The sequence below is a fragment of the Falco cherrug genome, chromosome 3 (genome assembly GCF_023634085.1).
Source record: "Falco cherrug isolate bFalChe1 chromosome 3, bFalChe1.pri, whole genome shotgun sequence".
NCBI classification, from domain to species: Eukaryota; Metazoa; Chordata; class Aves; order Falconiformes; family Falconidae; genus Falco; species Falco cherrug.
Window position 1 is genome coordinate 104,718,383 of NC_073699.1, and position 25,712 is coordinate 104,744,094.

The following is a 25,712-nucleotide window of genomic DNA, read 5'->3' on the forward strand; positions in this document are numbered from 1 at the left end:
GCCCCATGTGGCTGCTTCACACTGAGCCCCACGGCCATGGGATGCCACTGGAGATGTGACTTCAGAGCCTCCTGGTGCCACTCCCATGTTACACTGTCACACGCGGGCACGTGCCGTGTACAGTTCTTCCAAAAACCTGTATTTAGGGTGCGTGTGGGTGTGTGTGCACATTATTTTGATGATATCAGAGGCACCTACACAAGCCATAGCCCTGCTCTTGGCCTAAGATCTGCTCCAGCACCAGTGAAACTACATGCTCCTACACAAGCCACGTGCATCCTGCTGGCCTGTGCATCACTCGGCCACAGGTGATGTCATAGCACCTATGCCTGTCATGTGCCTGTTCCTGGCCTATCAGGTGTTCCGGCACCACTGACATCACAAGGACGTTCACAAGCCGTGTGCCAGCGCCTGGCCTATCATTGACTCAGGTGCCAGTAGCCTCACAAGCACCTACACAATCCATAACTTGCTCCTACTCTATCAGCCGCCTGGGCACAAACGACCTCCTAAGACGCTGCACAACCCACGGGCCCTTTCCTGGCCTATGGGGTCCTCCAATGACGTCGCAAACCCCTACATACACTTTTGGCCTTCACTTGGCCTATCATCTACTCAGCCACGGGCAACCTCCGCAAGCACGTATCCACCCGTTTGCCACCTCCTGGTGTTCAGGTCCTCCACAAGCCGTGAGCCTCCTCGGGGTCCCTCAGCTACCGTGGCAGCTGCCACCTCACAAGCACATTGGCCACATGCTCCCCCGTGGTGGCACAACTCCAGTCACACCCTCACCCCTCCACAGCGAGATGCAAGGGACTGGTGGAAAGGCAAAAGTCAGAGAAAAACTCAAGGGTTTATCCATTTTATACCTCAGGCTTTGTGGCCATGTTGATTTCATTTCTATAGATTTATAGGGAAGCCGGACGTGCTCCTTTTCCTTTTGTTTCTATTCACATTTAAATATTTATTTAATCAGGAGGACCTGAACAGCCAGGATGTGGCAAATGGGTGGATATATGCTTGTGAAGGTCGCTCGTGGTTGAGTAGCTGATATGCCATATATATACACACATATATATATACACACTTCTATATATACACATATATAGAAGTGTATCCAAAAAATTAAATATTTAAATATTAAGCATTTAATTCTTCAGTCTATTCACTCTTATTAAATGAGGTTTGATGTGTTTCATACCTATGCCTTTGTGGCTGAATTAATTTTAATTCTATAGCTTTATAAATGACCATCTGTACATAGAAATGTATACACATACAGACATATATAGAAGTGTATCCATAAAATTACTGTGTCCCCTTTTCAATGCTGGCTGAGAACACACAAGCGTGACGGTGCCGAGGAGTAGCCATCAGCCAGCCACCGAGCAGCGTGACGTGACACGAAACGGCTGCAGAAATGGGCTGAGAAGAACCTCATGGGGTCCTGCCCCTGAGGACAGAGAGCCCCTGGCACCAGGACGTGATGGGAACACCAGCATGTACAGCAGCTTGGTAGAAAAGGTGCTGGTGGACACCAAGTTGGCCATGAACCATGAGTTCTTGCCACAAAGGCAGCTAGCTCACGGTGGAGGGAGAGGGTCCTTCACCTCTGTTCTGGTGAGGCCACACCTCGAGAAGCTGGGTCCAGTGCTGGGCTTCCCAGTACAAGAGAGACATGGGCATACTGGAGAGAGTCCAGGGAAGATGAGGAAGGGATTGGAGCATTAGGTTGCAGGGCTGGTGCCGTACTCATGCCATGATCATGAATCTACCTTTGAGAAGCCAGATCTATCTTTGAGAAGTCGGGTCTGCCTTTGAGAAGAAGCTGAGTCTGTTGGGAGACGATGGGATTCACCTGACCAACTGGGACAAGTGGGTCTTCATCAGCAAGCTGGCCAGACTTCTACGGAGAGCTTTAGACTAGACTTAGGGAAGGGCCACCAAGACGATGAAGAGACAGGAGCAGCTCTCCTAGGAGAGACTGAGGGAGCTGGGATGGCCCAGCCTGGAGAAGACACTGGGGAAGTCTCATCAATGTGTGTGTGTGTATATATATATATATATAGTCTATAGATACCCGCAGGGAAGGTGTGGAGAAGCCGGGTCCCCTCCGCCACCATTTTGGGAACAACATGAAATCAAGATGGGTTCTTGAGCATTTAATGATGCAGGAAAGGAAAGAAGGGACAAGACAGGACAGAAGCCACCAGCAAAGGGCACAGGGACACACAGAAGCACTCCTTGGCCAGCACTGGGGTGGTAGAGGGGCTCCAGCTCCCCAGACCCTCCCTTGGGGGCTGCTGGGGGGCAGAGTTGGCCAACTGAGGACAGCAGTAGCAGCACTGGGGACATGTCCATGGGGATGATCTCCAAGTTCGTGCTGTAGCTCAGCAGGGTTGGAGGGACAGGGAATGCTTGGGGTGCCTGAGCAGCCAATGGTGGGTCCAAGTGAGAGCTTCTCACCTGGCCTCAGGGAACAGGGGTTTGGGTGTTTGGAAGCTTGGGCTGCTCCAGGAGCCCACACATAGCTCATGTGTTGCCTCCAGAGCTGGAATGAGAGGTACATGTTTCCTCTGCGCCCATGGGGACAAGCCACCCCATCGCAAGAAAGGGGCTAATGGCTGCCTTGAGCTGGCCTCTCCTGGCCGTAGGCAGGGATGTTGATCTGACTGGTCTTTGCAGCCGTCCTCCAGACGGAGAGGATGTTCTTGATGGGAATGTTTGGTTCCAGGACATTTGTGAGGATGGCGACAGAGTCCTCAGGGATTTTGTTGTCTTCCAGAAAGCACCTAAAGGCAAACTGCAGCCTGTGGGTGAGGCAGAGGAGGTGGGGTGAGCAGGTGGAGGTGGGATGGATGTCCCACCACCCCCAGCAGCCAATCATGGCCGATGCTGGCTGTCAACAATAAGCACTATCTTGGTTAAGGTTGCTGGTCAATAGCGGCTCTCAATGATGGCCAAGGTTTCTGGTCAATGGTGGCCAATGCCTCATGTTAGAGGCTACCTTGGAGTATCTCCAGTGGCATCAGGAGCCCACGAGTCAGCTGATGGTCAGGCATAAGAAAAAGCTCTTCCCATCAGGGGTGATGCCACTTTGGGACAGCCCCGAAGATAAGCATCTCCAAAGACAGAGACACACCAACTCGCAACCAGTTGAGGCCTTGAGTAACCTGCCTGGAGCAGGACTTGGACGAGAGACCTTCAGAGGTCCTTCCCCAACCAGACCCTCCTAGGAAGCTGTTACTTCTGCCACCACTCTGTCTGTCCCAGGATATGATCTGGACTTACGGATGGTCAGGCTGGTGCTTGGACAGTGCCACCATGATCATCTCGTGCAGCTCGATGAGGAAGAGGTCGAGGTTGGTGTTGGACAATTTGGAGGACAAGGCTTTTGCCTGCATTGCATCCAGATTTGCTTGGAACTGCTTGGGTACCAAGCAGAAGGGATCCTAAAAAGACCACCAGCGTCAGCAACAGGGAGACCCCAGCACACCCCACCCAGATGGATCTGGAAGCAACATCTGATGGAGGAAGGAGAACCACAACCCTCTTGTCTCCTTGAACCTCACATCAGGGCCACCCAGAGAGCTTCCAAGATGTGAGCCAGACTTGAAAGTACCCAGGGGAGTGGATTATCTTGAGGATGGGCCAGAGACCTTGATTTTACCCAGGGAAGGGATGAGACAGAGGTGTCAAAAACGCTGCCTGGCTGCAGCAGTGTAGATCTCCTTTCTCCTCCCAGGGGAACAAAACCCCTCCCTTCCCCAAGCCTCATCTCCCTCACCTGGTTCATCTGTACCAACAGCATGGACCTGCGAGCTGCCAGGACCTGCCACAGTGACAGGATGTGCTTCAGCTGGGTGTTGGGCACGACCTGAAGAATGGGGATAGAGAAGTACAGGTGTTCGGGTCATTGGAAGTGTCCCATCCATGCTCAACTCCAGTGTGTCCTGGAGGAGGACACATTGGGCCACCAACATCCTCCAATGGCTGCACCTCAACTGCCCAGTTCAAGCATCCAGGTGGGCTCCCACATCACTGGTGTCCCTCAAGGAACTACTGTGGGCCATCCACAGCACCAGAGGTGTCCCTGAGTTTGACAGACACAGCATGAAGACCTGGCACCACCCAGCCAAGCTTTTAAACCCACCCTGGTGCCCAGGATCTCTTTGCTCCAAGTAGGAGACCCCCAGCCCTCCATGGACACTAGACTTGGGGAACTTGGAGCATGTGAAGGTGGTGGGAGCCATGGGAGACACAAAGTCCTGCCCAGAGAGGCAGGGGTGAAGGCATGAAGGTCCCACTTCCCACCCACCCTGAATCCTTCACGCACCGGCACATCCTTGAACTGCTTTGCACTGGCATCCATCCTCAGCTCCTGCTGGATGTACTCGGGCAGCGGGCGCTTCGGGTCACCACCTGTCACAGCCAGGAACTCAGCAGCCACCTTCAGAGTTGCCAGGACATTGGAGATGGCGTTGACTGAGCGGGCCTCTTCCATGATGCGCTTCTGCTGGTTGATGCTGAGCGGCTCCTGGCAGCAAGAATGGCAAGAATGTGACCTGGCAAGGGCTGGGAACACCACAAAATGATGCCTTCCCAGACTGCTCATCCCCCTGGCACAGAACTGAGTCCTGCCAGGTCTCCCAACCCACTACTTGAGTTGGCCTTGGGTCTTCTCACACATCTTCCCAGTCTTTGTGCCCCCATTGTGACAGAGAACTTGAGGGGAGACCTCAGGGTTGGATGGAGGAGAAGACCGGTGATCCATTTCCTACCTGGTCCAGTTGGTCCCTGACTTTCATCTTGGTGTCCTGGAGGGTCCTCACATTGTTGCGGGGAATGGATGGAGCCGTCTGGAAAGGGTTTGGGACAGCTGGTTACAAATATGCCTGGTGGCACTTAACAGGGGCCAGCAGAGAAGCTCATCTGGGCAGGTGTGGGCCATGGGATGTCCCTGAGGGTTCTGCAGGAGGTGGTGGATGGCCTCCTGAGGCCACTGTGGGGTTGTGGAGATCGGGGGAGGACCCTGATGTCTGGAAGAAGGCATTTCTGTGAAGGAGGATCTGAGGAGCTCACAGCCTCACCTCTGTCCCCAGCAAGGCAATGGAGAAAGTCCTCTTGGGAGCTACTTCCAAGGACCAAAAAGATCCTAGGAACAGCCCGTGTGGACTGGTCACCTTTAGGAGAGCATGCACAACCCACGTGCTGCAGGACAGCCTGATTCTAGTGTCCCCAAGTCCCCTTTTCCCACCGGCTCCAGGCTGCATTTCACAGAATGGAGACCAACAGCCCCAGTCAGGGGGGTGCTCCTCCAAGGTGGTTCAGAGTCCCACTTTGGACCACCCATAATTCTGGAAGATGCTTCTTAAAGTTCTTTGAACAGCTACCAACTCCTCCTTCGTTCTCAAAGAAACCTGGCTGGCTTCCCCTTCACAAAAGTCAGGGCTGTAGGTCCTCATGCTACCTTTCAGCCCACCATTTCATGACCACAGAAGTGGTTTCTGGCCATGGCACTCCATCAAAACCCAAGGAGGAGAGACAGATGCACAGCAGGCATTTATCAATGCCTTCAGTTGAACCTGCTGACTCCAGAAAGGCACATAGAAGAGGCTGGAAATAGACCCCAACCTCACCGCCAGCCTAGGACAACCCAACCTGGCCATCACTGAGCTCACCTGAGCCTTGATGATGGGTTTCCCACTGATGAAGCGATGAACCACTTGCCGCTGCAGCATCTCAAAGTCAAAGTAGGTCGTCTTGGTGCCATCTTCATCTATCTCATACTGCAAGTTGGCGAGCGCCATGGTCAGCAGATCGCTCTTGGATACAGCCAGCACAGAGGAGGGCTTCACCTCTTCTGCGGAGATGGACCTGGGAGAGGAACAGTTGCCCTGTGTGGTTGCAGGGCCTCTCAACTCATCCTACTCTGCCATCAAGGGCCCGCTTTGCTGGACACCAAGCCACTAGGATCTTGCAACGCCATCGTTTGTCCACCACAGCTCCCCTGCAAGCCCCACACCAGCCCTGAAAACCTCTCAGGGAGCTTTTGTGAAGGGTGGAGGAGATGGAAAAGCCCTCAGGTGAGCGGCTCAAGACCTACCATTGCCTCTCTCTGGTGACCTGCGCAGCCGTGTCAATGCAGCTGTTTTGCAGTGCTATGAGGAACCTGGTCACCAGCCGGCTGATGGACGATTGGGTGGGCAGGAGGTGAAGGACAGCGGTGCTGGCAGTGATGTCATTCGGCAGGGCATCTGACAGGACGGTGATGCCTGTAAAAGGGTGGAATGGTCTTCTACCCACTGTATTGATCCCAGGAGAAACTCCTTTCCTTGAGGTCTTGGATGGCTTCTTCATTAGAGTTTGTATCTTTGGAAGGCTTTTAAATTTGTTTTTAGCAGGTGAAAAGCAAAGAATCTCAGCAATTTTGCTGGGAAGGGTAGTTGTAGAAAGCAGCTCAGCTTTGGAGCATCTCCAGAAGAAATGGCCAAGGAAAGAGGGGCATGACACCCTGGGGATAACCATATACCTGAGCTGGATGTGCTCCTGTTAATGTTGCTCCAAACTTTCTGGATCGTCTGTACAGCTCTGCTGAAAGCCAAACGCTGGTCCTCTGCAGACACAGAGAGAGAACAGCCCCATCAAGGCATGCTTCAGGAGACGTGTCAGGTCAAAAGATGTCTCCCAACAGATACATCACTGGAGGTGTCACACCGCACTGTGCCACACGTTGGCTCAAGCTGGGCTTCGAGCCTGTGTGAGACCACATGTGACATCAATCAACCAGGCAACGTGACTGAGGAGCTGAAAAGCCCATCTCACCTATCTTGCTTGCTCACAGCAGAAGACCCTCACCAAGCACCAAATGCCCCAGGAGAAAGGATCTGCCCCGGATCCACCTCAATGTCTCGGACCTTCACCCTCTCCTAAGTTCCCCACCCACCCCCCCCCCAGAAAAAAACAACTGCTCCTGCAGAGGCACCTCCAGCCTCGATGGGCTGCTCTTGTGTTGGTTGGATTGGCTGCACCATGCAAACGACAGCAGCAGCTTCTCAGCAGAGCATCTGGGTGCTGAGGGGCTAACACCCATGTTCCAGGGATGACCAGATTCCCTATCGCACCTGAAAACCCAGGCTGGTCCAGGAATTGCCTGACTGTGTAGTTTTCCGCTTTATGGCTGTTTTGGAAAAGGTGGATCAGGGCATTCTGCAGTTGGAAAATGTCAGGCAGGTGTCGGATGTGTTGGATGTTCTCAAGCTAGAAGAGAAAAACCCAGCGTGATTCAAGGGATAGGGATCTTATCTGCCACCACGGGGTAACCCAGAGTAAGACACTGTCATGCCTGGTTGCTACAAAGAAACATGGGGAAGGGGGGGGGGGGGGGGGGGGGAGGAGGGAAGTTACCCCAGTGCCCCACGCACCCCAACCAGACTGAATCTACTGCATGTGCTTTGGTGGAGAGGGGATGTTCCCACAGCCAACCTTCAAGAGAAGCTCCAGCAGAATGGGGTATGGATTTCCAGTGCCTTCTCCATCTTCCTGCTGCAGGAAACGCATCAGGGTCTGGATGGTCATCTTCTGTTCGTATTTCCACAGGCAAGGCTGGTTGATCAACCCCTGACTTGGCAGGTCTTTGAAATGCGGTGTCTGGCCATAAGCAATTTTCAGGAGGAGGCTGGAACCATGGGGACCTCCATTCATCCTCTGCTCCTTGACAGAATTAAGGCTCTGCTCCAACTCCTGCAAGGACCCAGAGTCGTTAGAAGCCACCCTTGTTACCCAAGTAGGCTGAGGGAATTCACAGGGTCTTGGGGCAAAGAAAAGTAACGAGGACTCTGGAGAAGTATGGGGCATGGTGAGAACTTGCTACCAAAGGGACAAGATCAGAACTGCCCAGGGAGAAACCCAGAGGTGATTTTCTCCAAGGGAAGAAAACCAGCTGGTTTCCAGGGAGGACTGGCCTATAAAAATCATCCAAGAAAACAGCTCTCTGCAGCAGCAGAGCAGGAGACCACACCAGGATGAAGTCACAGTTTAAAGAAGAGGGGGCGAATCTCTTCTTCCACGTGAGAATGCCCTGAGCTCAGTGGATGTATCTGGACATGGACACGGCCACGACCAACGCAGCACTTTGGCTATGCAACACCTGCGAGCAGCAGCTAGGCACAGGCATACCTGAAAAAATGGCTGAGCCAGGGCTTTGAAGGAGGTTTCCCATTCTTCTCGGTCTTTCTTCTGATTCAGGACGCTCAAGACTACGCTCTGGTCTGTAGAAGACATGAAGGAATATGTGAGCTTTTACTCTGTAGACCCTGGGCTCTGCCCAGAGCTTTGTTGGGTTTCTTGATGGTGAGAAGTAAGATGAACTGGAAATAAGAGGAACCAAGAGCAGAAGGGATGACACATATGCCTACTTGGAGCAAATTATCTCCCAATCTGCTCATGCCCTCAGGCTGGTCTGGCCTGAGTGCTTTGAATGAGTTCACTGCCTTCATGGTCCTCCCTGTCTTCTCACCAGTTTCCCAGGATGGAGACTGACCCAGGAAGGAGGAGCCAATGACACTGGTCCTGGTTAAAACCCAGTGGCCATGAGCCTACTGGTGGCCTCCTGGTGCTTCTCAGCACCTCTTTACCTGTTGGTTTGTAGTTGCTCAGGTGCTGTAGAAACAGATGAACAGTCACCACAGCATCCTCCACATTCCTGCTGAGTGCTTCTGCCAGGCACGCCACATCCTTCTGAAGGTGGCCCCAAAAGAACTCTTCCACGTTGTCTGGTTTCCTTTTCATCAGGTCTAAAATTGCCTAGAAGGTGGGGCAGGTTCCTCCATTAGGCTCTCGAGGTCTCCTGACAAGCTAGGCTGAACGCTTCTCACAGCACAGTGGTCGCTTACCTGTTGGTCAATGTAGACCCCCAGCAAGAGGGATGAATGAAGCAGAGCTCTCGCAAGACTGACGCAGGCAGGCGATAGGCACCTCTCTGAGTCATTCCTCCGTACCAGAGGGCTCTCCAGGATGTACCCTTTCTCTGTTTTATCTGTGGTGCTGCGTTCAGAAAAGGCAATTACCCGCCATGTCTTTTGCTAGGGCCCACAGCGGGACCACAGGGTGCAGAGACCTTTGCTTTGGCCAGCCATGGAATTTTCCCTGTGCCTGTGGCTCTGCAGGAGGGTTGGGTGGACGGGTGAAGCCCTCTGGGGCTGCGGAGCCAGGAGGGTTGACTTACATGACATTCTCCGTGAAGCCTGCCTCAGGTCTGTGGTTAGTTCCCCCGACAATGGCACCACACGTACATTTCTTCCGTTCCATGGGAAGGCCACACTGCATTCGAATACGTGAGCATGGAGTGAGAGACAAGTCTGGAAGCCCAGCTGGGTGCTGAAGGCACCAAAGGGAGTTTCCACGTCCTCTACCTGGCTTTCTACATGGGGTCATTGCAACAGCTTAACAAGAGGCGGGAGGAGATGTGTGCCTATGAGCAAACATCTCCAGAAGAACCAGGTTCTTCCTACAGCCAGCAGGACAAGTCCAGGCATCAATTTGGGGACAAGAGGAACCAAGACCTGGAAGCACCCACTTCCCTCCACTGCTTCCATGGGGACATGAGTCCCAGCTCCATTTAGCCTGGGAGAAGAGCCCACCTGGCTTGGAGGACAACCCACCTGGCTTCTGAGCCTTGCAGCTGCTCTTGCAGCTAAAGGACCACTTGACACAGAGGTGACATTGGAGTGCACATTAGAAGGAGAGCAGGGCAGCAGAAGGAGCATCTATAGTGACCACCCAGTAGAAACAGCCAGCCAAGAGGCCAAAGTGTGCTCCAAGATGGTGCAAAGGGGATGGGAAGCTCTGGGAGTCAGAAGAAGACCTAAGAAGCTCATCCCAAGCCTGGCTTTTCTCATGGAGACAGCAGAGATGCAGTGAGAAATTCAAGAAGACAGAGCTGCAAAGACAACCAGCCAGGAGGAGACACTTACATTAGTGACAATCCAGTATGAGCCGCACTGACAACCTACATGTGAAAGGGGATACAGTTAGTCTGTTACCTCCCACAACAACCTTCATGATGGGAACATGGCCAGAAGCTCACCAAGAGGATGACAGGCTGGTCACCTGCCTCCTGGCATCCAGCCCCACCACGTGCCTCTCACAGAGCTTGTCATAAAGGGAGCCAATGCTGGATCTCCAGGTGGAGACCACGAAGGACTCAACAGGAGGACAGTGACGGCCTTCAGGAGTCTTTAATCCCTTCCCTCCAAACCGTGGCTGATCTCAATCAGTTGCCCTGCATGCACAGGAGCAGTGAGATTTGCCCAATACTTACGCCACATCTTATCTGTTGATCCAATTTTCCAGTTCTTCACATCAAAAAGCAGGTCTCCAGGCATGGTGGGAAGGTAGGACCCCTTGGAAAAGAAACACAAAGGAAAGTGAAGTGTGGGGTAACCATCCTCCTAGCTCGCTTCACTTGTCTGAGGAACAATTCTGCTTTTAAAGCAAGCGGTGGGGAGGAAGGGTCCTCCTACACGGCCACTGTCATCAGGGAGAAACTTGTGGTAAGGGAATGGGAGACAAGTGGGGGAGCAAGGTACATCAGACAGAGAGACATGAGGCTGGAGTGACCAGACATGAGCAAAGTCCCCAAAAGTCCCAATTATTTATGAGTTTGGATTCTGGAACTGAATACACCATAGGCCAAACATGGTCTTGATGGGAAGGGAGATGATCCAGAGGTGGCTGTTGCCTTTGCTTCCAAGAAAAGAAACACAATGTCCTGTTTGCTTCCTGCAGCTCTCAAATAACAGGAGCAACTTGCGCGTGGACAGGCCTGAAGGGAAGCCTCGCTCAGGAATGAGCATCTCCACTGTCACCTGAGTGATGGAAGACCTTTGGCAGAAGGAGGACGCTTGGGCTGGGCTTCAAACCACCTAATCTCTGTCAAAGAAGCTCTGCCATGCCCTCAGCTTCCTTGAGTCAGTAAAGAGACAGGCATCTCCCATAGGCCATACATCTTCTCCACATTGGAGGTAGACCAGGATGGATGGTCACAGTTACTTTTCAACCCAAGGAACGAGAAGGAAGAGGAACAACAATCTACAAAGCAACAAGCTTTGACCAAAACAAAGCCTGCCTGCCAGGACACATGCCAGAACAGTGAGGTGGAGACAGTTGTGCACCTCAGTCTTGCAACTCACTTTCACCACAGCAGGCTTGAAGCAGATGTTCTTGAGGAGCTGAGTGATTTGGTTTGGGAACAAGGCCAGAGTGAGCCCGGTGTGAAAGACCACCTCCAGCAGGCTTGGGTCTTCACTGTTACCCAAAGCATCCATGATCTTCTTCAGTTTGTCTTCCAGCAGCTCATCTGGGGTGGGTGTCAACTGGAGGATGCTCTCCATTCGTCTCATGACAGACTACAAAAGTTGAACAAAACAGACATGAGTGAAGGCAACCAGCATGGCAACCCCCCTGCAAGGGGTTTTCTGGCTTCACCACTGAGGTTCAGTGTTCGTGCGAAGTCTGCTGTCCATCAACACAGATGAAAACCTCCTGTTCCTGGGAGGTTCCAGACCAACCATCGGTTCCAGACCAAAAACTGTGGAAACCTCCTGATAGAGACACGACAGATACTCACTATCAAGCTCTGGGTTTCTGTGGCGTCTTTCCTTTTTAGCTGGTTTTGTGCTTTGTCCAGCACCGAAAACATCAGTGGTATATTCAACCAGGCACTTCTATCCTGAAAAACGCAGATGCACATTGTTATCCTGAGAAGCAAGCGTGGAAGTGCACAAAGAACAGGTTGACTGCACCCTATGAGGGCCTGTCGCTCTCCTCAGCTGGAAGGGATCCCCATAAGTCAATATTATAGGGATCGAGCTTGGCAAATCCCACCCACCTCAGCTCTGCTTTGAAACAAGGCTCTCAAGAAACAACCCACCTGCAAATTTTCTACCCCTCGGGGTAAAATCCACTTCTCCACCTTGAGGATCTTCCACATAGAGGTGAGTCCGTAGAGGTCACAGAGATTTCTGATGAGGAACACCTGAGGCCATGGAGTCGGAGACTTCGCAACCATGTTCTTCATTGCATTCACCAGGTCTTGCTCTTTCTTACTGCCCTCGGCCGCAGGCACGTTGGGATATGCAGCTGGAAAGGAGGTTTGTTGTTATGCCCAGTCCCCAGTGTGGTGGCACATCACACGTGTCCTTCACCCACGTGGCCGCCACGGCAGTTTTGGATGCAGTAGGATCTAGGTTGCAGTAGGATCTTCTCCTCACAGGTTGAAACATGGCTTCAAGCCAACGTACAGGGGGTCCCTTAATCCTTGGGGAAATACTTGGAGAACACAATGAGTCTGGGGACTGAAGAGCTGGAAAGTTTGTCCAAAGAAACTCCAGTTTTCATCAAAACAGTAATTGTACAGCAAAAACATCTGGGGCTAGTCCTTTCTGGGGCTTGTTCTAGACTTCCTCAGTGGTAGGCACAGGTCTCACGCTATGCTAAGAAAAAGAACTCACCAGAAAGCAGCTGTCTACTGAGCAAGGTGGCCACGTGGCTGATGGAGAGCCGGATCTGGGCAATGAACTGCAGGGTGTTGATTCTTGAGACCTCAGGCTTGCAGAAAGCAGATAGGTCCGCGGTGGAGAGGCAGTTTTCGGCAAGCCGGCTGACATCTTCTTGAGAAGAAGGATACATAAAATCCTGCTCGAGAGAGACAATTTTTAAGAGTCTGAAGGTGGATTATAACCGAGCAGCTCCTTCTCCTCCCCTGTGCCTTCTCCTCGTCTTTAATGTGAGCTCCTCCTTTGGCTCCTCATCCATAAAAAGATGTAGAGGAGGGGTAATTAATGTGATTAATAGGTTTTAGCTGGGGTGGTAGCTCCGAGTTACGGTGTTTGTTGGGATTCCCGGTGCATCCCAACAGGTACTCACCTCCAGACAGTGCACCACCATGAAGTAGAAATGCTCCCTGTTACTTTCGTTGGACATTATCTTTTCCTCCATCTGGGACAGGTATTCCTCTAAGTGAACCTTGACATTGTCGAACCTAGGGTAGAAAAGGACACAGAACATCAGCATCCACGTAGCCAACGGGTTCAGCGATGGGGTTTGGGAGCAACCCTGGGGCTGACCCGCATCGCAGCATCAGCTTCAGGAGGGAGGACTGGATGGTAGGACTGGTGTCCATGCACTCTTCAAAGGGCGACAACTCGCTTTTTGGCTTGTACACTAGGAAGGAAGGATGACACCCATTATTTGACTTCCAAGAGGATGAGGTCAGGCCAGCGTCGATTGGAATCAAGCTCTTTTACCCCTTTTCCCCGCCTGATGATCAGGGTTAGGTTTGCAAGCCACAAACTGGATCAGTCGCTGAATGATTTTGGCAGACGGTGCTTCTCTGTCTCCCAAAAAGTACATGGTGATAAACTCAACAAAGAAAGAATTGCATTTCCTCCTGAATTTGTTGTGACAGGCAACAGCTTCCCTGGAGGGAAGAAGAAAACTTGTGGTCAACCTCCAACCAAGGACAGAAACAATATTCCTCCCTCTGCAGAGCCCAGGACCCAAACCAGGGAGATGAGGTGGCCATTTGTTCAGGCACCAGCAACTTCTATCTCAATAATTAACATGAAGACACTTGAGATAGGCAGGTTTTTGCCAGCATTGGGATACCTCGTGGCTTCTGAAGCCGTGGGTGTGTAATCCTCCGAGAATTCATTCTTGCAGATCTTACACTGCTTGTTCTCCCACTCCAGGATGCAGCGAGTGCAGAAGATGTGGCTGCAGGGCAGCTCTGCTGGGTCAGTGATCTCCCCAAGGCAGCTCTTGCATTCCTTCACACCCTTCCTGAGGGACATCACCAAACGAAGAGGCAGGTCAACACCGCTGCCGGATTTGAGGAGGGGCACAGGTTGACTCCAACCTAATGTACACTCTGAGGTGGTGTTGAAGCTGGGTGGGCAATTTTATCTAGTCTCACTGTTGAGTACAGGACCAGGGTGACCCACCACCGCTTCAAGAACCAGCAGCTTCTAAGCTACCTGAGGACCATCCTATCTTGGTGAGGATGGCTGGAAGAAGGGGATGGAGAGCCTGGGTGCTCAGGGGAGCTGGTTTCTTTGGCACCACACCTAAGAGAAGTTCCTCCAAAGATGATTCATCAGCTCCAAGGCAGGCTCTCACCCCTTGTCTTCATCAACATGGCCTCCCTTTGGCCCACAGGGGTTCACTCCTAGTGCTGACATATTCCCCCCACCCTTCACAAACATGGCATTGACGGAGAAGGAGCCCAAAGTTAACTTTTTTTCAGCTCAGACTTACACCAGATACACAACATCAGCATTCTCGTTGCATTTCTTCAGCACCTTAGTCACCAAATCAAAAGTGTTCTCAGGCTCAAATCCTGGAGTTGTGTAGAGGCGCTGCAAGAGACAAATGCACAGCGCAAGTTCAGCACAAACATCTCTCCAGTACACACAGGACATACATTATGGGACATCAATGCTTCAGGGACACAGGGGCAGATCTATGTATAGGTGTCTCTGCCTGGACCTTGAAGGTCAACAACCCAGATCAATCCTTTAAATTCTCAAGGAAGTCTTTCTTTGATTCTGAATCCTCATTTTGGATTCTGAATCCCAATAGTGTTTGTCTCTTGGATGGTGTTTCCAGCCTTTCCCCACAGAGCCCTCCCTACAGCTGGGAGCAGAGGTGTCCTGCAAGAGAAGAGCCTTCCCAAGCTTCACAGCCATGAGCTGCCCCAGGAGACACCTACATTCCAGAGGAAGATGAACTGCTTCACCACAAGCCTCAGGAGTTTCTCGTCTATTTGTGTCTCGTTGTGTAGCAAGTGGTCAATCAACATGTAGACAATGTTGGTGCAGGTCCAGCGATGCCTGTAAAACACACACACACACCCCCCCAAAGGTTGGACCAGAAGACCCCCTGAGGTCCCTTCCCACCAGTATTTCTGTGACTCATCCCAGGTAGCCTGTGGTCACTTGAGGGTACAACACCTTCTGAGATAGCATTAGAAGGAAAAATATATAGGAATAGTTCTGTCTGTGCTGCTTGTTTCAATGATCCTTGGGTCAAACAGAAACTGCCAGCCCAGCTCTGGGTGTAGTCTCTGGAGAGACCTACTTGTCCCACTCGGGAAAGCGTTTTGGCACCATCAAGCATTCAAGGAGAAATTCCACCAGAACTAAATTTGATCGTGGTGAAACATCCACCATTTTTTTCTGGAGCCACTTTGCCACCGTGTTTGTGATAATGAGGAAGGACCAGGAAGGAGTGAACAGTTGGAGGACTTGTGGCTTGAGCTCCCCAAGAGGAGAGCAGCTTCAGTTCACCTGACGTTCAGACGTCAAGAAGTTTGCTTGCACTACTGTCAACAGAGAGGGACCGAACTTACAACACAGACTCTAGGAGTTCCTTCTTCTTCTGGTAGAACTGAAGCTGGTAATTGTCCAGGCTGATCCACTCCACCCAGGGCTTAATGGACTTGACGCTTTTGAGCCACGCTATGCAGGCATCAAAGGGCAAAAGTCCTTTTTCAGAGGGTTGCACTTTCTTCAGAAGAATGTTCAAGGCATCAAGAGTGACAAACTGAAATGGTGTTCACAAAGAGAGAGAAGAGTCTAGGTAAAGAACTAGCCTTGCTCATGGGTGGCACAGAGGGAAGGGATATCACATGACTAGATGGGTGGTATAGCTTTTGGAGTTGTTGACAGGGCTAAGTTAGAAAGAAATGGACTTTTGCGGGTGAAGTTCTAGCATTTGTAAACCAGGAAGGGCTTTAATGAGCCTGACCATGCCTTGGAGAAGGAAGGATCTTAGAGTCACCATGGGGGGTTCTCTAAAAACTTCATCTTGCTGCTCAGAAGGATCTTAGAGTCACCATGGGGGGGTCTCTAAAAACTTTTATCTTGCTGCTCTAAACAGTAAGAAACTTGGGAGGGATGTGGACGCCCCCACACGGACACGCCAAGCTAAGGAGCTGGAGCCCACCACTGAAAGGTGACACAAAAATTCGCACCCACTTCTAGGGTCAAAGTGCCCAAGGGGACTTCAACATGATACCCAGAGTGACACAAACACGAGGATGTCTTACTGTTTACAGAGTATGGAATTAAATGATGGAAGTTGTGAAGACCATCACGTTCAAATGTGGTGGGAGAAGGATTAGAGAGCAAACACCGCTCTTTGCTCACCATTTCTGGGGGGTTCTTCTCATACATTGCCTGCAGCTCACTTATGACAGTGTCATTGCTTCTTACTATGTCAACAAAGAGCTGATAATCATCTCGGAGATAGAAATATTCCATGTGAAGCCAAATTAGGGAAAAGCTCATCTCCTTCCTGACCACAGGGAGGCAGAGCTGTTCTGCGCTGGCTAGGAAAACTTTTGAGAGAATCTGCAAGTAAAATAAAAGGTGTTATTTCTGCTCAAAGTGAACAGCAAGGGGACTAAGGTGGGATGCTCAGCATTGCTGTTGTATCCCATAGGAAGTTTCCTCATCAAAATTAGTTTTCAAGGTGGAATGAAGACAAAATGTTCGTGACAGTTGAGGAGTAGCCAGAAAACAGCGCAAGGGAGGGCTTATCAAAACATCAGACTTGGCCATAAGGGTAAGACTAGGGCCAAGGTCAATGCCAGTTGAAGATGGTGCTCTACCCAGCCCTACTCACCTCATAGACAGAGGGGTGTTGTCCAGGAAATGTCATCCTGAGAAAGTCGTTGGTGTAATAGTGTACCATTTCTAGGTTACTATGATCCAGCATCAAGACTTTCTTGATGAAAGATTGGTAGAACTCGGCCACTTCCATCGTTGGCTTCTTGGGCTGACCTAGAAGGGAGACCGAAGAGATTTATGGCCACTTAGTGGATAGTGGGAGCTCCTCATTAACACCAAGGTGGACACACGGCCAACTGCAAAGCCACGGGTGAAGAGGCACAATGCCTCCATTGGAAGAGGAGATATAACATGGAAGAAATGCACAACACAGTTCTGGGTCATCTGAGTGAGGAATACAGCCCTCACAGTTCCTCCTACTAAGGACACGGATTTTTTGGCAGCTTTGTTGGGTTAACATTTCCCCTGGAAAGTCTGATGTTACCTTTCCTATGATAGACCTTCTCCCATATGTCGTCCAGGTAGGCTTTCAAAACCCAGCTGAATGGGAACTGGCAGGAGAGGGACGTGTTGGGGTCTTTACTCATTGATAACACGGAAATCTTAGCATCCGCCACCCTTGAATTCAAACAGTGCAGACAGAAGCATTAAATTGTGCAACGGACAGTGCAAAAGAGGTCCAGAGATGGGCCACCTCAGAGAAGTTCCCAACACCTACTGACATGTTTTCACTTTAAAGGAGTCCAAAAACTGGGAGAAATTTGGGAGGAAAGTCAGGGAAAACTGGGCAAGAGCAAGGAAAGAACCAATTTTGCCAACAGCTTAAAAAAACAGGGAAGTTTTGGTGCCAGTGGCTTGACACCCAAGACCTTCCATGGCTAGGTTATCAACATCTGCACTTCAAGCATGAGCTACTGCTTCACTATGAACACCGGCATTCACTCTCCTAAGGAAAACCACCCCCTGTACATTTACACCCTGTCTCTTACTTTCTGGTGTATTTAATTTTTAGGAATTTTTCTTCTTGGAACATCTGGAGCCACAGTTCTGCAAGTGGAGAGCCTTGAGAGAGATGATCCAGGTTGTTGTTTGCATCCACCACAGCGAGAATTTGGGCAAAGACATTCACCACGGTGTCTTCCAGGTATGTCCAGAGCGCTTGTCTGGAAAGGGAAATTACACGTCTCATGGCATTTCTCCCCTGCCTCCCACCAAGAAACCCAGGGGACAGTACTGGTCTTGAAGACCCACAAGTCAACCAAAATAACCCAACCACTTCTGAAAACACCAAGTGTGGGTGTCCAGGCTTGATGTTAACCATCCTTATCTATCCCACAGTCAACCAATGTTGTCGGCTTCCAGGAAAGCCCTTCCAAAAGAAGCTTCCTCAAAATTAGCGCTGCCCTTAATTAATTTTTTTTGCTTTTGAGAGCATGAGCTTTCAGCAAGCACCTACTTTGTTCTTGGTTGCTAAAAAAAACCCCAACACTTTTTTAGACACTTCTTGGTGGTCACGTCTTTAAGCAAGGTGCCCATACTTTATGCAGAGTGGTTTTAGGGACAGAATTACTTGATATTAGGGAAGTGGCCCACAGCCAGCACTACCTGAACGATGTGTCTTCCAGGATGAATTCGGTCGAGAGTGCCCTGCGGAAAATCCATTCCCTTGGTTCTTGCATCAGTTTGTCTCGTTCTTCTAGGAGACAACAAATTCTTCTCTTCAGGATGGTCATAAAATGCCTGGAAACTAATCACAAAACAGCGCTGGTTAAAACCCATCTGGTGCTCATCTCCAAGTAGGAGACTCCAGCAAAAACCTGCAAAGGATTTTGGTCGCCAGTTTTCCACTCAAAAAAAAAAAATCACACAACTTAATATACTTTTTTCCCAGTCCTATGCAGAAACCAACTTCCACTGGCCAAGTGACATCTCTCTGGGATTATCTACCAAGGTCTGCAGCAATGCTTTGTGGTTTAGTACAGATTCTGATTGTGCCCATGAGGGATGCTGCAGGGAGGTGGAGGAGGCCCCACACAACATCGCCCTCTGTCTTCTGGGTGCTTCTCCACCCACAGTGGCTTTGAGGGACACCAGAACTGGCTCTTAACCTATTTGTCGTCTTCTTCAGCCACACAGCTTACAATGTGCCTGTTGTAGGAAGAAGTCGCTTCTAGTTCTCTCTGCTCACGTACCACTACTCTGAGTGTGGAAAAGCAAGTTGTGAAGGATCTTGATTCTCTTTGTTGGACGCTTGTTGTTGTCGTTCTTGTCCTCCAGCTGAATCACAGCCTTCTGGATGCTCCCTTTGATCATCATGTCCACATTGAGGAATTGTGACTGGAAAAGACCAGAGGTCAGTTGGTTGCTCCGCACTACTTTGCTCTCATTTGCCTGGGGACACTTGTCCTGGGACACCATCCTCTCCAGAATTTAGCACAGTGGGCCCCAAGGTCTGTACCCATCCCACTGTCCCAACAAACGCTGGTTAAGTCAGTCCCCGGGGCACAAAGGGCTGCGGATGTCCCTGGCAAGGGACATTGTTTTGTTGACAGTGACAGAAGGCTTCTGGTCTTGCACTGGTTGCTCACAGCAGGGCTGGGAGACCGCCACCCCACTTCAACCTCACAACGTGACCCAGGGACACCCGTGGCTATTCTTTCCTCTGACAGGATACCAGCCCAAGCAAAGACCTTCAAAATCAGATCCCAAAATGTCCGTTGATACCCAAGCCAGTTCTTGTACAATGACATGTGCCATAAAATGAGGAGGGGGGAAAAAAAGGGGAAAAAATCATACATTTTCCTCTGAGTAAAGATCTGAGTCGGTGAGGCTTCCTGGGGCAGCAGAATCCTCCAGAGAACCTGAAATCACAATCAACCATGTGACTCAGCTGTCAAAACCCCAACAAGAGACACTTCCTTCCACAGGAGGCAGCAGGAGTGCCTTGACAATCAACAGGAAGAAATAAAGCAGCACTGGGGTGGAAGCCACCCAGCTGCTTGGTATCAGTTTCTGGATGACACGAGACCCTCAGGCTTGGGCAGCAGTTGGCTGGATACCTCTAAGCAAGAACACGGATTCAAGATGCTGCCTGGGGTTGGCTTACAACGATGGACCAAACCATTTCTGCCCCACTTGCCCAACCATCTAGTCTAAGAATGAGGGCGTCAACAAGCATTTGTTGACTCCATACAGAAGTCTCCAGCAGCACAGCTACTTTGCCGTCATTAACTGCTGCTCCAACATCACAGTGGGCCCGTTAAGAGGCAAAAGCTGCATTGCCATGAAGACCTAAGAAGCAGCAAGTGCTCCTGGGACCCACAGCTTGGGATCTGCTAGATCCAGGTGTGTTTTTATCCACAGGTGAGACATCAGAAGATGGGGCAGTGGGTTTCTGGAAAGGACAGCAGTAGGGAGATGGTGGGTTTACAGTGAGCGACTTGTTACCTGTTGAGAGATGTTGCTGGGAGCTGTGCATGAAAATCTCTGCAATGGTCCTTTTGGAGAGCTGGCCAAGATTGGCCTTGAAGTTCTCTGAAGGCATCAGGTCATCCAAGTGGACGGACTTCCACTCACCTGGAGGGGCAAGAGGATGGATAAGTCCATCTGCTCTATTTTGGAGAAACCAGTGAGCTTGGCTGCTCAGATTTACCAGTCAACCAGGGCAGGAAGACAGCAAGAGATGGAAGATCCACCACTTCACATGTCTTCATCTTCCCCTCCCACCTTTTTCCCGACCCAAAGCAGTGACAGTAACCTTACCGCTGTCAAAAGCCAGGTAGCTGCACCCTCCCATGACCCGGGGGACTTTAGTGATCAGCACAACATGAAACAGATGGGGGCTGTCCGCCCTCCTTCGCTCGTCTGTGATGCAGTACCTGGAAGCACCACCAGAATGTCAGAGATGGTTAATTCCAGACTAGTTCAACCCATCTCTCCAAGCAACGACTGCTTCTCCTCCCTCTATGAGCTCTTCCAGGGGTTAATCTCCCTACCAAAGGCTGCAGCCATCTGAACCTGCTTTCCTGGGTGGATGCCACCCAAAGATGACATTCTTTCTGGCCATCGCTGGTGAAACCTGCTAGAGCCACAGGGGCAAATGAGACAACAGAGGCCAGAGCACAGCCCAGTTCAAGTCTTAGAGGAGGGGAAAAAACAGCCAGAAGGCAGCACAGGTTTCTGAGTAGTCTGTTGTGCCTGGAAGAAAGGAGAAAGGAGGAGAGGGGAAGGAGGACGGGGAAAAGACGACAAAGGATGAAGGATGGAGGAGGACAAAGGATGGAGGAAGAAGGAAGGATGCTTACTTGGCACAGGCCAGGAGTCTTTTGCTGCTCTGCGGCTCGTCAAAATGAAACTGAACGAGGAGCAATGTCACTTCTTGTGTCTCTTTGAAGATTTTCCTACAATGAAACTACCTCTTTAATGCATTCTCCTAGAAAGGTCTCATCCCACCCCACTTCGAAGCACTGTAAGAAGTGGAAATCACCTGCGAGGTTAAAGAAATATCAAAGCCCACCTGAGGTCCTGGCGGAAAGCATGTTCAGTGTCAAATTGGCCTAGGAAGAGGCAGTGGATTTTATCTGAGAGGTTGAGCGTCTTCCTCAGCACTTCTAAATCCTTCTGGTTTAGCAGCCTGGCATGGGTAGAAACCTGTGGTAAAAAGGAAAACCAAAAGAGGTTGGTCCTGCTACCTCAAAGGGGTGGGATTCTCCAGGGCATCTCCATTGGTGCTTATCTACAGGCAACTGGAAGGTGCCTTGAGTATCTCAGCCCAAGCCAGAGCTGAGCAGATCCCATCTGCCTCCCGAGGAGAGGCAGAGTCTACCCTGGCTGCAGATGACCACAGAGGCAAAGAGGATGGACATCAGTCTAACCAAGACCATGGGACCACCATGGTCCCTTGGAAAACAAACAGCACCCTTGGGTGCTTTACAGTCCAGCATGAGTACCTGCAGGCACGGCCTGGCGGTGCTCTCTTTCTTCTGCTGCTCCATCACCTCTTGCAAGAGGTTGTCCAGGCTGTTGTGCTTCTGCTCGAAGAAATACAGGTCCTGAATCTGCTTAGCGTCCTCCAGATCAGTGTACTTAAGGCGCAGGATGGAGTCAGGAGTGGCGCACTCCACCAGCTTTCTTGTGGCAATGGGTAAGACCAGCTGTCTGTATTGTTCACAGCTTTCACAGTTGATGTTCTGGGAGCTCTCCAGCACAATGGCGGCAGACGTGTCATCGCTGAAGCCAATGAAGACATCATGCTCTTTGGGTGCGAGTGTGTGGGACCAGGTGCTGAAAGAATCCGGGTTCTCCATGTAGACAAACTGCTCGGCCCATTTCTCCAGGTCCTGCTTCAGGTTTTGCTGTCCCCAGTTGAGGATGGTGTTCATGTCCAAGCAATGCTTCTCCAGACGGCTCAGCAGAGGCGGAGGGAACTGTGTGTAGACCACTTTCTCCTCCTCTATAACAATCAGCCGGAATTCCTCCTTCACACGGCTCTTCACCCTATGAGTGCCGAGGCCCAAGTCAACGTAGTAATTGTCCCCTAGACTGACAAAGCATTGATTGAGGGCATCGTAAAGGCTCTCATAAAGGTTCTGTATGTTGAGGAGGACAACGGGCCTGCCTATTTCCATGCAAATTTTCACCCTGTTCACGGAACGGCACACCTGGGAATAATCTTGGTCCCGTGGGAAACCAGAGCCAAATATAATGTCACAGTTGCTGACATCTATAAGCCGCGTCATCTGGATGATCTGAAAGGCGGCATTGTTGGTCGTCAGCAGCAGGAGGTAACGAGACATGAATCCCACTTGCTGCTTGTGTATGTTTTCCTCCAGCAGACGGATGCAGCTGGTTTCCATCTTTTTGGTAAGACGTACCTCGCTGGTGCAGTTACGGAAGATTTCCAGAGGGTGGATATCTCTGGAGCCTCCGAAGTTTCTCTGAATGGCCTTTACAAGGAGCTCCTCTTGAGAACTGCGCTTTGTGTTCTGCGTGTAAGACACAATCATTTTGATCAAGCTGTAGAAGTCGCGAAGCCCAAAGAACTCGGTTTCCTGTGTCTTCAGCACGTTGCAGTAGAAGTTTGCCAGAATGGGGAACAAATGCTCGATCCTTTCGAGGTGGGGTTGGTCAGCACAGATGCCTTTGGCAGTGTTCACCAGCTCTTCCTTGCTAGGTTCAGTCCGAAAGACGAGGAGGCCCCTGTTCATCTTGGCAGGGTCCAAGGCCCAGTTGGAGATGCCCACAAAGCCAACTTTCTTGTAAGGCTCAGGATTCTCATCATCAACGCATCCATCTTCCAGAAGAGGATGCAGCGCCTTCAACGGCATATCAGGCGAGTCTTCAGCAAGACCGATCTCATCCAGAAGGACCACGGACGCAAACTCATTCAGGTTCTTGCCCTTCTGGAACTGACCACATTGTCGGAAAGTGGAGATGATGCCTTCTGGTTTTGAATGGGGGCTGCACTGGAAGGAGACCAGCTGGACCTCTTTGCATCTTTTGAACAACGGGCTTCGGGACAGCGTGCCTTGCATGGCATCGACAGCAATGGCTTTGGAAAGTGATTTGGAGCTTCCTGGCTTCCCAACCAAAAAGAGTGGCACCCGGAGGTCCATGCAGACAACCATCATGAAGATGTTCTCCCTGAGAGCGTTGTTGCAGGCTGTTGCCTTAGGAATAGAGAGGTTATCAAGAAATACCTCTTGGCACAACTCGAGCTCTTGCTGTAGCCAGGACGCAGGGACTGAGAAGCATTTTGCAACCTCCCTCAGGTACTCTTGGCGGTTCTCCAGGGACACATAATAGCAAACACCTACCGAAAGGGCCAAAACCCTTTGCGCATCGTTTAAGACTGGCTTTTCTTCCTCCTCACGCTGCCTCTTCTTATCAATCTGGTGGAAAAGCAGGTCTCTCAAGTTGTAAAACCAGAGCACTATTTTCATGCAGCGGTCTATATCCCGGAGGCTGGCAACTCTGCATTCATCCTTCCTCTCTCTCAGGAACTTCTGGGAGGCTGAAATGACATTGGTGAAGACATCCAGGTTTTTCACGGTGGTGATGGTCTCCACGGTGGACTTCACAATCTCCCTGATGTACAGGCTTTGCGTCTTCTCATTCAGCTCCCCAAAATCCCAGACCAGAGGCAATAAACTGGGAGAAAGGGGCTGCACACGATACACCAACTGCCGCAAAGGAATGTAACCCAGCTTCTCTGGAGTGTCTTCACTCCGGACTCGGTATCCCAAGCCAGCTTTCTCCAGTTTCTCAATGGTGTCTTCGGTGTGTCTTTTGTAAGGGTTGCAAGCAGCCACCACTTTTAAGCGGTCCGTGGAAATCCGCATTCCATTGACGCTGCGGTCACACAGCACTTCTTTGATGGCAAAGATGGCCTCTGAGGTGTTGGCTTCATCGAAAAAGAGCACCGTGTCTACATTGTGCTCTTTTTCATTGGTGAGTGCCAGCTCCATGGCCTGCCTTACCTTCTCTTGGATGTTCTTGGAGGTAGTGCCACCATGAACACGCACCACCATCATGTTCTGAACTTTCCTGCCAGCCCTTTGCAGGTTGCACATGAACTGCACCAGCTTTGTCTTCCCACAACCTGTTTCACCCATGATGATCACAGGGATGCCGCACTGGAACCGCAGGTGAATAGCCAACATCTTCATGGTGTTGTCCAGGGTCAACTGGTACGAAGCATCTGGATCTTCCTTGTATTTCACACCAAAGACTCTGCAGAGGGCCTCCAACTGCTCGGTTCTGGATAGGTTTTCAAATTTCTTATTGAAAGGAACATTTTGGAGGGCCAAGGTCATGTATAAATTCTTGCTTATAACTGCCTTCTCCAAAACACTCTGGGAATAAGCATCAATAGCGTCAAAGTTCCCATTGATATGGAAACCCAAAAACTCCATGGAATGATCATCAGCGTGGAAGACTATGTAAGGGTGAGATTCTTGTTCCCACTTGCGTCTTAGCTGGTACTTTCTCAAAACACTGTCCATCTCCTTCCACTCCTGCCTTGGCACGCTTTCATCGGACATGTTGAGGGAAGGCATGGCAAAGTCCTTGGACATGGCGATCATGAACTTGATGACGAATGTTTTGAAACCACAGAACTCCCCTCCGACCACTGGACTGCAGAAGACTGATTTCTCACACTTTCTTAGCTGGAAGTTCAAGAAGTGCGTGAAGTTGCTAAGCTCGGTCCAGGAGGGGTTGTTTCTCCCACAGAACTCCATCAAGCACTCCAGGCATTCTTTCTCTGTCCCCTCGACCTTTCCAGGGACAAAAGTGAAATTATCAAGGTTTTGCTTTTTCTTGTATCTGCTGAGATATTGGTAGGACCTTTGGAAAACTTCAGTCTTTAGCTTGTCCCGGTCAAACTGTTCCTCCCTCAGTTCCTCAGGAGGGGCAGAACTGGGAGCTCCCAGCGAGCTGAGTACCTGCAGCACTGATACACACTCCACAGTAGGAAAAATCTCCAGGAAATTTTCTTCCATTTCAATGGATATCTAAAAGCAAGAGGACACAAATCACTGTGAGGACCATTCTCCAGCCTCCCACATTTACCTGCATCACCAAAACCTCCCTCTTTTTTATTTCCCCACATCACCAAAATCCCCCTCTTTTTTATTTCCCCACATCACCAAAACCCCTTTTTTAATTATTTTCCTCTGGTCACAAATGGTTCAGCAAACTGGGGAAAAAATGTAGAAATGCCAAGATTTCTCCAAGCCTTCACGTGGATTGAAATCCCTATAATCACTAAGGTCTCTCTTGCCCAGCATCCTGTCTTGGGTCGGGTGATCTTGTTACCTTCTTCTACGCTTTCTTCTGTTCCTCTAAATCCTTTTGGAGATGGAGGAACCTGAACTCAGCCTGTATTCAAGGTATGGTGAGGAACCACAGATTGATGCTCAGCCACGAGTGAATCTGTGGTGTGTTTCACCTTCAGTAACTAAAGCGTGGCTCGGGGCAAATTGGCTTTAAAAGCGTCTATGAGGTTCAAGTTACAGAAAAATTGGGATGAAAAGGCTCCCTCTTCCCCACAAAACTCAGTGCAGGGCCTGATATTTCACT

At 50.6% G+C, this 25,712-nt stretch overlaps 1 protein-coding gene across 15 annotated transcripts in view; it reads right to left on the reverse strand.

Moving 5' to 3' along the window:
• Nucleotides 1-2,147: 2,147 nt before the first annotated feature.
• The window catches only part of LOC102046483 (E3 ubiquitin-protein ligase rnf213-alpha-like), a 44,228-nt gene continuing 20,663 nt past the window's right edge, over nucleotides 2,148-25,712 (reverse strand). For 14 of the 15 annotated variants that reach the window (XM_055703939.1, XM_055703937.1, XM_055703936.1 and 11 more), the window contains 39 exons: nucleotides 21,581-25,144; nucleotides 21,148-21,281; nucleotides 20,936-21,031; nucleotides 20,394-20,509; nucleotides 20,079-20,207; nucleotides 19,428-19,492; nucleotides 18,824-18,968; nucleotides 18,237-18,378; nucleotides 17,621-17,794; nucleotides 17,116-17,249; nucleotides 16,687-16,844; nucleotides 16,209-16,412; nucleotides 15,410-15,603; nucleotides 14,771-14,891; nucleotides 14,317-14,417; nucleotides 13,669-13,842; nucleotides 13,308-13,480; nucleotides 13,128-13,224; nucleotides 12,928-13,042; nucleotides 12,513-12,696; nucleotides 11,933-12,141; nucleotides 11,630-11,731; nucleotides 11,193-11,408; nucleotides 10,322-10,403; nucleotides 9,975-10,009; nucleotides 9,227-9,321; nucleotides 8,895-9,045; nucleotides 8,637-8,805; nucleotides 8,179-8,270; nucleotides 7,486-7,743; nucleotides 7,125-7,260; nucleotides 6,533-6,616; nucleotides 6,107-6,275; nucleotides 5,682-5,877; nucleotides 4,782-4,859; nucleotides 4,337-4,537; nucleotides 3,788-3,877; nucleotides 3,292-3,452; nucleotides 2,148-2,810 (listed from right to left, as the gene is read on the reverse strand). In XM_055703939.1, the coding sequence (XP_055559914.1) occupies nucleotides 2,618-2,810; nucleotides 3,292-3,452; nucleotides 3,788-3,877; nucleotides 4,337-4,537; nucleotides 4,782-4,859; nucleotides 5,682-5,877; nucleotides 6,107-6,275; nucleotides 6,533-6,616; nucleotides 7,125-7,260; nucleotides 7,486-7,743; nucleotides 8,179-8,270; nucleotides 8,637-8,805; nucleotides 8,895-9,045; nucleotides 9,227-9,321; nucleotides 9,975-10,009; nucleotides 10,322-10,403; nucleotides 11,193-11,408; nucleotides 11,630-11,731; nucleotides 11,933-12,141; nucleotides 12,513-12,696; nucleotides 12,928-13,042; nucleotides 13,128-13,224; nucleotides 13,308-13,480; nucleotides 13,669-13,842; nucleotides 14,317-14,417; nucleotides 14,771-14,891; nucleotides 15,410-15,603; nucleotides 16,209-16,412; nucleotides 16,687-16,844; nucleotides 17,116-17,249; nucleotides 17,621-17,794; nucleotides 18,237-18,378; nucleotides 18,824-18,968; nucleotides 19,428-19,492; nucleotides 20,079-20,207; nucleotides 20,394-20,509; nucleotides 20,936-21,031; nucleotides 21,148-21,281; nucleotides 21,581-25,144 (8,937 nt within the window). In that variant the 3' untranslated portion in view covers nucleotides 2,148-2,617. The other variant, XM_055703941.1, reaches the window with a different exon arrangement.